The 10,000-nt window shown below is 40.6% G+C and overlaps 1 protein-coding gene across 1 annotated transcript in view; it reads left to right on the top strand.

Moving 5' to 3' along the window:
- Positions 1–983, top strand: part of LOC138011680 (uncharacterized skeletal organic matrix protein 5-like) — a 1,893-nt gene extending 910 nt beyond the window's left edge. Inside the window, exons 3-4 of the mRNA XM_068858806.1 lie at positions 1–54; positions 218–983. The exon at positions 1–54 is cut by the window's left edge and continues 82 nt beyond it. Of these exons, the coding sequence (XP_068714907.1) occupies positions 1–54; positions 218–742 (579 nt within the window). The 3' untranslated portion in view covers positions 743–983. The remainder of the gene's footprint in view (positions 55–217) is intronic.
- Positions 984–10,000: the final 9,017 nt, after the last annotated feature.

Consider the following 10,000-nt stretch of genomic DNA (forward strand, 5'->3'; position numbering starts at 1 on the left):
GGCGCATGCGGAGGTGGAGGGTGGACACTGGTCATGAAAATTGATGGCCATAAGGTATAACAAACTACGGTAAAAGCAAAGACCTTGGTTTATTTAACCTCCCATATTATTATAAATTGAAGGACGTTTTACTTGTTAGGTGGAAAAGGCACAAGAAAAGTTCAGTAACGTTGACAGGGTTTTGAAAATGTGCTTTTTTTTCTTTCTTTTCGTCTAGCAAACCTTCCACTACAACTCCCAACTCTGGGCCAACAAGAATGAGTTTAACCGTCCGGGTGGCAAGACTGGGTTTGATTTCCAACAGACCAAGTTACCGACCTACTGGAACACACCCTTCTCCAAGATCTGTCTTGGTATGAAAATCGGCCATCAGATCAAGTTCATGGTCATTAACAGGCACGCAACCTCTCTGCACTCACTAATCGCTGACGGGCTGTACCGCCCGACCTCACTGGGTCGTCACACGTGGAAGACGTTGATTGGTTCACAGGCTTCCTTGCAGACCAACTGTAACAAAGAAGGCTTCAATGCTGTAGGTAGTGCTCAGGGCTCGTCCAGAGCAAGAATCGGTTTCTTAGGCAACAACGAAAACGATTGCGTCACTTCTGACTCAAGAATCGGGTTTGGTACAGGAGGATATCATGACGACTCTAACACGTGTGGAAACGAGGCTGTAGATAACGGGAATTCCGATAATGGAGGCAAACACATCAAGGCCATGGGATACATTTTGGTGCACTGACAAAATGTACCTTAACGTAGTAATTGATAAGCCCGAATTTTGAGAGAATCGGTCTGTTCTAGAACAAATAAAGAGTGGTGATGGGAGAAATGTCGAAACTAATGTTGTGTTGTTTTACGTCAGATTTTTTGCAGACAAAAGAAAGTGCTTTAAGGCACTGTAATGAACAGCGGTCTGTTCTCACTGAAACTCACATATTTGCGAGAAATAAAATGAAAAATCCTCTTGCCCAAATATACAAAAAATGTTTCAGTTTCTAGTAAGAATTACATTTGGAAACATAAATAAGCAAAAAGTAAGCGATGATGGCGTCGATATGACAATAGAACGTTGTTTCGTTTTCCGCTTATTTTTAAGAGTGTCCAGCTGAAGACCATGTAGGCAAGTATACAGTGCACACCACTGATTCCACTGAAACTTAGGGGTGGCGAGTGGTAGCTGCGCGACGGCGAGACACAGGCGTTTTTCTCTGCGAGCCCGAGACAGTTTGATTTTTCAGATTGCGAGACCAAGACCTCAAAGTGTTTTGAGAGCGATCCCCAGACGTGCACACTGGAGGATCCAGACCTTGAGCTAAGAGGGTAGGGGACTGGGGCCGGTTTTGGTTTGCTCGCCCTTCCAGCTTTTCGTCCTTCTGTGATCATGTTCTTCTTTTTAGCCAGGATAATGGGGGAGGGGTGGGCCCCCCCGGGACCCTCCCCTAGATCCGCCACTGGTTCAGACTCTTAAAATTCGAGCTTCATCTTTAGTTGAGAGCTAGAATGAGCTTGAACAGCGTGTAACCAGCTTCTTCAAACTAGATGAAACTGGAAATTAATTCGATTAAAAAACACTACGTTATGATATATTAGAACAAACAGCCCTTTTTCTCCCGCCAAAACAGGCGTTGCGGTAGGTTTCGGAGCTTTTTGTGGAATTCGGACAATTTTGGAGAAGTTAGAATTAACTTTTCCTCGGAGATTTGTAATTTGTTCATTGAAACAGGCTCAGTATCAAGTGACTAGTAAACGTCATTTACAAAAACAGACGAACAAATGGGTGGGGTCTTCGAAACCCTTACCCTTGCGAAAAATCGAGACTCTGAGACAGCTTCGTATAAAAATCGAGACAGCGAGACCCGTGAAATTTCACTAAAAAATTTGCAATAGCCAGAGTTTTTGAAGGACCATTCATCACCCCTGAAGTTTAGCACACTTGTACAACATCACTAGTACATTAAGTACAACCGTTTGGTACAACTGTCTATTGCTTACGAGATATATCAATCAAACTGTCAGACACTGAAAAGTGTTCAGATTTGTAAGTTTGATCACTTGTTGCAAGCTAGAAACAACGGCAAATGGCATGATTTTCTACATAGAATAGTTCTAACGTCTAGCCGTGATAAAACAACGTTGGCTAAACATCTGTAGCTTATCTCATGTGGCCAGGACCTAAATTTCAACTTCCCTTAGTTAAGTCATATCTAAACAGTAGGGTCTCAAAAGTTGTTGTTTTGTAGAAATGCGGCACTTTTCCAAACGAATTAATTCGAAGCTATCTAAAGCTTGCCAAAGACATGACCTGTCAATTTAAAAAGCCAAAACTCTGTAAAGGGTAAAGGTTAAGTCTGCATACGAGCCAAGTGGCCCATCAGGCCGGAGCTTATCCCGGTTTCTATAGTATGAAGCGACTAGGAGTATTTCTACTCCCCCCTGGATGGGATGCTGGTCCATCGCAGGGTTACCCTCAGCATTAAATTCGCCGGTACCCATTTATACACCTGGGTGGAGAGAGGCACCGTGAGAGTAAAGTGTCTTGCCCAAGAACACATCACAATGTCCCCGGCCAGGGCTCGAACCCTGACCGCTCGCTCCGGGGTCGCGCGCACTGACCATGAGGCCACCGCGCCTCCCAGGGGAAAGGACTCTGTGGGAAAAGCTTTCTTTGCGTCAAAGTAATGCTGGTTTTTGACAATACACAAATGAGTTCGACAGGGAGTACCGTCAGGATGGAGTGGAAATAACTAAAACGCTACTTAACGAGAAGCGAAACATCGTTCTGAAACACTTTGCAACTCCAGTTTGGTTGTTTTGTCTCTATTTAAGCTGATGTTAGCCAGTTGGCATAGAAAAGCCGCAAACGTTATAACTTATCGTAGAAACCTGCTGGTTGAACTCTCGCACCGAAGTGGGGTGTTTTCGTAGAAGGCCGCATCATAGCATTTAGAAATCACATTATGTTGGCATTATGTTTTCTGCATCTGTATGGATGGGGCCTTGACTGCTTTGTCCGAAAAGAACAAGAAAATATTCTTGTTTTTTGGACAGTCAAATACCCTGTTTGACACTGGTAGTTTAAGGACGTTGGCATTTTAAAGTGAATTGAAGGGTTCGTTTTTGTGAACTTGCCCTCCGATTGTATTAAATCTGTCAAAATTAAGAGTTAGAATCGGAGGAAACATTTCCGTGAAATAAAGGGCATTCAAGATAAGAATTTTAAAAAGATAAACGTTCATAGTGTGATATTTAGGCGAAAAATACTGAATTATACTCATTGAAGGGAAATTAGAAGTCTTAATTCCTACTTGGGAATTTCATTTTAAACTAATAGGCAATGTAGCACTTCTTGTTCGGTAGAATGTGATTGGTTTGCTACCCAAACCGAAAACAAAAAATAACTCCAGAAATATGGACTTAGACTTAAGAACAATGAAAGCTGCTACTGTACCAAGGAATAACTGGCTTACAAAATCTTCTTAACTCAAAGTGATAGACGTTTTGGACTTTTGAGGCGGTCTTGATTTACACGAGGATTTGTTCATTTGCGCATTTTCACGTGCGTGTCAACAAATGTGTATATTCAGTGTGGCACGTGCAATGATGTTTTTTTGTTTGTTTCCTGGTGTGTAAAAACTTCTGGGAGAAATTTTGGTGAGTGTATTTGACAAACTTTATCTAGAGGTAAAGTAATTGACTAGATGTAGTTGTTGAACGCAAGGTCGCCATACTTTTCTTTCCTCTAAAGCCCTGGCCAAACTATCGAACAAATTAAAGTTGGATTCCACATGCAATATTTCTTGATGTAAATGTTGATGTAGTGGCAAACACCATCCAACATTGCTTCACGAAACCCGATTCAAGTTCAAGTTGGCGCTAAATTTATAAATATGACGCTAACACTGAAACGAAAACCGCTCGTAGCGCTTGTGTTACTGAAGTCGTTAGAGGAAGGAAATGACGGATTCAAACGAGGAAAATCCAAAAAATGGTTAAGAGAACGCGTAGAAAAGGGTATGTTCACTGCAAGATACATCTGCGTTTAGGAGATGAGCGGCCAAACACTGCAACGTTCCTGCGTCGAGCAGAAATTGTTGGTCGCAATGTTTGGTCATGCAAAAGCAAACCCCATCCAACGCTTGATCGCACAAAAAATGTCGGATGAACATCTTCCAACATGGGTATGTGGCCAAACGGTCGAACAATGTTGGATCGAGCAAAGTTGGAGCGTTGAATCCAACTTTGTTCGATAGTTTGGCCAGGGCTTTAGATTCTCGCACAAAGGCCCAAACTACAATCTTGTAAAGGTGTACTTAATCCTAAAAACATATAGTGATCAATCCTCTACGTTCTTCTTGGTGCTAAAATATTCACATACCCCAATTTTGGCACAGACGGAAAACATAACATTTTGTAAACTGATGTTCTTCGCCCTCTTTCGTCTCATAGATTGTTTGATAGAGCAATTTTAAATTAAAGCCAAAGCTAATTACTGTATTTAAAGTGATATTTGAATTCCAGAAGTAAGGAGTTATTTTTAGTTACTTTATATTTGGTTATGTTGTATATATGTGAAAACTACGTGCGTTTTTAGTGCCAATTGTCCAGTTGGATGTTTCGAAAAATAAAGTTGATAATTTAACCATGGCTCTAAAAGTCTTTGCTCAAAGAACAGAACAAGGCAACTTGAAGATGTTAAAGAATCATTGTCAAGAGCATCCTAGAGTATGCACCCTTCGTTTCTTCAGCGCGCACAGACAATTCCTAAAAATGTACGTGGAATTAATTTCGACTTTCCACTCCAAAGGCAGCAATTCCTCTCGAACTTAGAATTGCCCCTTCGACCATCAACAAGATTTTTATCCGTATTTTTTACGATGCTTAAGCCACAGAGCACGCCCGAACTCATAGTCAAAATCTCTCATCATATTGTTGTCGCGAACGAAAGTGAGAGATTCTGTAGACAAGGCTCCGATTGCAGAGCCCGCGAAAATGAAAGCCTATCAAATTTCGCTATTTCAGTGATGTAATGATGCAAGGGAAATAACCAATCAAATCATGTTCCACAAATTCCTGAAAAAGTCACGTGGGCTTTGAACACAATTATCAACCGTAAATCACAAATGACCCTCTCCGATTTTTTTTAGGGGAGGGGCGGCTGTACACAGGCTAATATACTAGCTGCTCTATTATGTGAGCAATTTTGCCGATTCGCACGCGAATGGAGGTGCCAAGATATCGATCAAGTCCTACTTCATGAGATCATTTTTTTCTCAGTGTATTCAGCAGCACTGACTGAAGTATTAGGCAGAAATGCTTCCAATCGGAGTAAACTGCCGACTGCAGCCTGCTAGTCTCGGGAAGAAGAGAGAGGAAGGTTAGGTGTGAAGCTAACCTGCTTTATGTCGAAAGCGACTTCGATGCCACAGAGAAAATCATTCACACAGTTTTCTTCGCCCGTTGAGGCGTTAAATTTGATCGTCAAGTCAAAATCTCTGACCGTTCAGTTATATAATTCGACCATTAAGTCACATGTGCCGTCGAGGCGAAAGAAAAGCTTGCAATCATATTGTTCTGTGGATTTTGATTTCCTTGCGTTATTAAAATGCGATTTGATGTGACCTTTGATGTCGCGTTGCGTGGCGGCTCAATTTTCGGTAAACTCAGGCTAATTTTTAAAAAGAATGCTTGTGGAAATCCATCTGCTAAAGGTTTCCAAGGTCTCTTAAACCAAGTTCTAGCAGTTTTTACGTTCTTTTCTTTACTCAAGAAATATATCTTGGGGCTCTGTTGTTGTTTTGAAACTTAACTACAATCCTCGCCAAAAATCCTTGAAACACCCCCTTCCCCTGGACAGTGTTGAGATGACATTTTACTGTTTGACTGGCTGCAACAACATTGAAAAAGGGAGGGGGACGAATACGGTGCGAGAATGTTCAAAGTGTTTCAAGGTTTTTGTCGAAGATTGTAGCTGGAAAAATCGTAATTCTCTTTTGAAAAGCTACACCAACCCCTATTATATCGTTTATTAAAAATCGCATTATCAGTATTTCCCGCAAACTCTGACGCCAGCACCCACTTTCATATTGAAACCCCTAGTATTAGATTTCTTTGCGGAGAAAAAAAATGCTTTCACTGTTTGAACAAAACACGGGATCGGATAGTAAAACAAGTCGGATAAGTTTTAATATTCTTGGAGGTAATGCCGCCTGCTGGCCGAGTGGCTCGATAACATCTGTTAAGCAAAATTATTATGGTGTTTGAAATACGACTAAATGAAGTTTGGCTGCCAAACGAGCTACGTTATTCAACCTTAAAGGCAGTGATTTCTAAATGCTATGATGCGGCCTTCTACGAAAACACCCCACTTCGGTGCGAGAGTTCAACCAGCAGGTTTCTACGATAAGTTATAACGTTTGCGGCTTTTCTATGCCAACTGGCTAACATCAGCTTAAATAGAGACAAAACAACCAAACTGGAGTTGCAAAGTGTTTCAGAACGATGTTTCGCTTCTCGTTAAGTAGCGTTTTAGTTATTTCCACTCCATCCTGACGGTACTCCCTGTCGAACTCATTTGTGTATTGTCAAAAACCAGCATTACTTTGACGCAAAGAAAGCTTTTCCCACAGAGTCCTTTCCCCTGGGAGGCGCGGTGGCCTCATGGTCAGTGCGCGCGACCCCGGAGCGAGCGGTCCGGGTTCAAGCCCTGGCCGGGGACATTGTGTTGTGTTCTTGAGCAAGACACTTTACTCTCACGGTGCCTCTCTCCTCCCAGGTGTATAAATGGGTACCGGCGAATTTAATGCTGAGGGTAACCCTGCGATGGACCAGCATCCCATCCAGGGGGGAGTAGAAATACTCCTAGTCGCTTCATACTACAGAAACCGGGATAAGCTCCGGCCTGATGGGCCACTTGGCTCGTATGCAGACTTAACCTTTACCCTTTACAGAGTTTTGGCTTTTTAAACAACAGACACAAAAATGGATCTAAACGCTGGTGGAGTTATATACAGTTGAGTTTGAATTATTGGCTAGTTTAACATGTCCTTTCCTTTCTCGGCGTTGCCACAATACCGTTGGAAATGACCCCAAGTCACTCGGTAAACTTAAAAGGGCGTGGCACTTAGAGATGTTTAAATCTAATCCTAAATACGATTGAACTGCGTCCTGTACGGATGCAGTGAAATTTATGTTTGTAGAAAGCTGCGCTATGCTTGGATCAAGCAGTATGCAATCGTTGGAGATGAAGAAAGCATTTGCCTCTGTTTGCGTGTCGAGCGGAAGGAAGATCAGGATTGTCCTGAGTTTTTAAGGTGTAGAAATTTGCCTCGTTGGCGATTGTTGCAAAATTGTCATTTTTGCCATATTTGCCAAATTCGCCAACATTTTCTCTTTTTTGCCATTTTTGTTGTTGTGTGCATTTCTGGACATATCTCATGGTTCCGATCATCAACTAAGTTACTATACTATCCCAAAGTTTCCTATCCCTCTCCTTTATCTTATCATTAAAAACAAGATTACTCGTATAACCATACTTATATGCTCTTTTGTTGAATTTATCAATTCTACTGGGATACTTTGCATTGAATGCAGCCCCCCACACCTCGATCCCAAAGTTAAATAAAGACATAATTAAACTATTATATAACGTAGTCAGCTCATTGAGAGAATAACCATAGAATTTACAGACTCTTAGAATGTATAATCGTGAACTAGCCTTACTTAAAAGGGTGTCAATTTGTTTATCCCAATTAGTAGGATTTTCCTTAAAGAACACACCCAGGAGCTTAAGTTCTTCCCTTCTCTCAATATTTGGTATTTCCTCTGGGACAAGTTTCTTAGATTTACCCCGAATGACCATTTCCCAAGTTTTCTTAAGATTCAATTTCATATTATTCTGTGTTGACCAATGATTAGGTTGTTTACTTCTAAAGTGGAAGTGTCAATAAGGCCCTCTCTAATTGGGATGCTAAGACTAATATCATCTGCAAGTTTCACCAACTGGCAACTGTTAGGCTCAACAGGCGATATATCGTTCACCATCACCGAAAAAAGGACAGGTCCCAGCACTGTACCCTGTGGAACCCCGTGATTGATGTCTAAGAATTCAGTTATATTACCATCTACTGCAACCCATTGTTTTCTATTACTCAAGAAATCTATTAACCAGTTTACAACATAAGGGTTGATTTCAAGATCTTTAACCTTATTGCAGACAATTTTATGTGAAACGGTGTCGAATGCTTTACTTAAGTCAAATGAGAAAACTCTAACACAGTTAGATTTCTTATCCAAGGAATTCAACCAGTAATGCTGACATTTGATCAACGCCAAGGTACTGTTACAGTCCTTTTTGTAGGCCAAATTGATCTGGTCCAATAGCTTGTTCAAGACATCCGCATATTTCTTTTTTGTAGACAGCTTTCTCAAAAATTCTCATGATGATAGGGGTCAATGAGATGGGTCTCAGTCGATTACATTCACTGAATGGCGATTCTTTGGGAATTGGTGTGATATTGGCAAGCTTCCAAAGCTGGGGTACACATTGCTTTCGCAGTGAGCAGTTGAAAATACTGCAAATTATAGGTGCTAGATGGTGGGAACAGTCACGCCAAAGCCAGAAAGGTAAATCATCAGGGCCACTAGCTGATTTTTTTTGTTTGCTTAATAACAGACTGACAGTTCTTTCGTCGATGTATGGTATTCTACATCCTTCAGGTATTTCAACTTGCTCGGGTCTGCTATTAATCAGGATCAGTACTAATAGACTGGAAACATAAGTTAATTTCGTCAGGGCTAATGATATTGCTCACTGGGGTATTTTGACACCTCCCAGTCAACTTGTTTAAGGTACTCCACCAGCGTTCAGATCCATTTTTGTGTCTGTTCTCTTTCTTCACAGCCGCAATTTGGTTTCCTCTTATTGACTTGTTGATTTTCTCTTGAAGAGTTACTTTTTCTTGTTGGCTTTGGATATTGTTAAGTTTATGTCTCATCTTTGGTAGAGATTTAACTAAAGGAGACATATAGGGGGGATCCCTCGATGACATACGAATCTTTTTCATCGGAAAGCACTTATCAAAGGTAGACCAGAGTTTTTTATTCAATGTTATCACAGATTCAGATGGATCATCTGATGATAAAATATCGCTCCAATCCATGTGTTGTAATTTTTTATCCATTTTAATCTTACGATGTTCCCGTACATCTCGGAAGTACACTGTTCGTCTGACTGGCTTTATTGACATTCTTGGGGGAAAGAGCACAGCTAGATGGTCTTTTTAGAAAATTTTAAAAATACGATTGTATTCTATAACTATCAAGCTTTCAGAAAATGTATAGGTTGATGGGGTTTTCTTTCAAAGCGCCAGCGTAAGAGCGCGATTTCCAAACACTGTCAATCCACCTACCATGATACCTTAAAGCCTCAAAGTAATGATTTTGGCACAGAATTGACCTTGTGACACTGCTCCTTTAAATCGGCAACCGAGTGGTTAAGGAGTGAACTGGCATTCGTATTTTCATTGAATTGAATCACTGGTAGTCTACCGAATGAGTAACAACAACAGCAATAATATTAATTTATACCTCAGAAAAATACTGATAATTATATATAATATATTTGACGGCAAAAAAAGGTAACAGGTCAACTGAAAGACCTGTACTAACCTAAAGTAGTTAGATGCCCGTCCAACAATGCAATTAGAAAAAAAAGTTTGGTCAGTACACACATTAAGGTACAGTTTGAATAGTGAAATAAAATAATCTAGACTAATGAAATTAATCTAGTTGTTAACAACAATTTTTATGTTATTACCGACTAATGAACGTACACAAAAAAATCAACAAAGTGAGTTAAACAGATAGTATAGATATCAAAATACAATCGTTCTTGATATGTGCAGGAGAATATTACATGGAGCCTTCATCTTCCGGTGCGATAGCATTTTCACACCTTGAGCTATTTTAAAAAAACTGTTTCCTAATGGTTCGCATGAAA

This window comes from Montipora foliosa, chromosome 7 (genome assembly GCF_036669935.1).
Source record: "Montipora foliosa isolate CH-2021 chromosome 7, ASM3666993v2, whole genome shotgun sequence".
NCBI lineage: Eukaryota > Metazoa > Cnidaria > Anthozoa > Scleractinia > Acroporidae > Montipora > Montipora foliosa.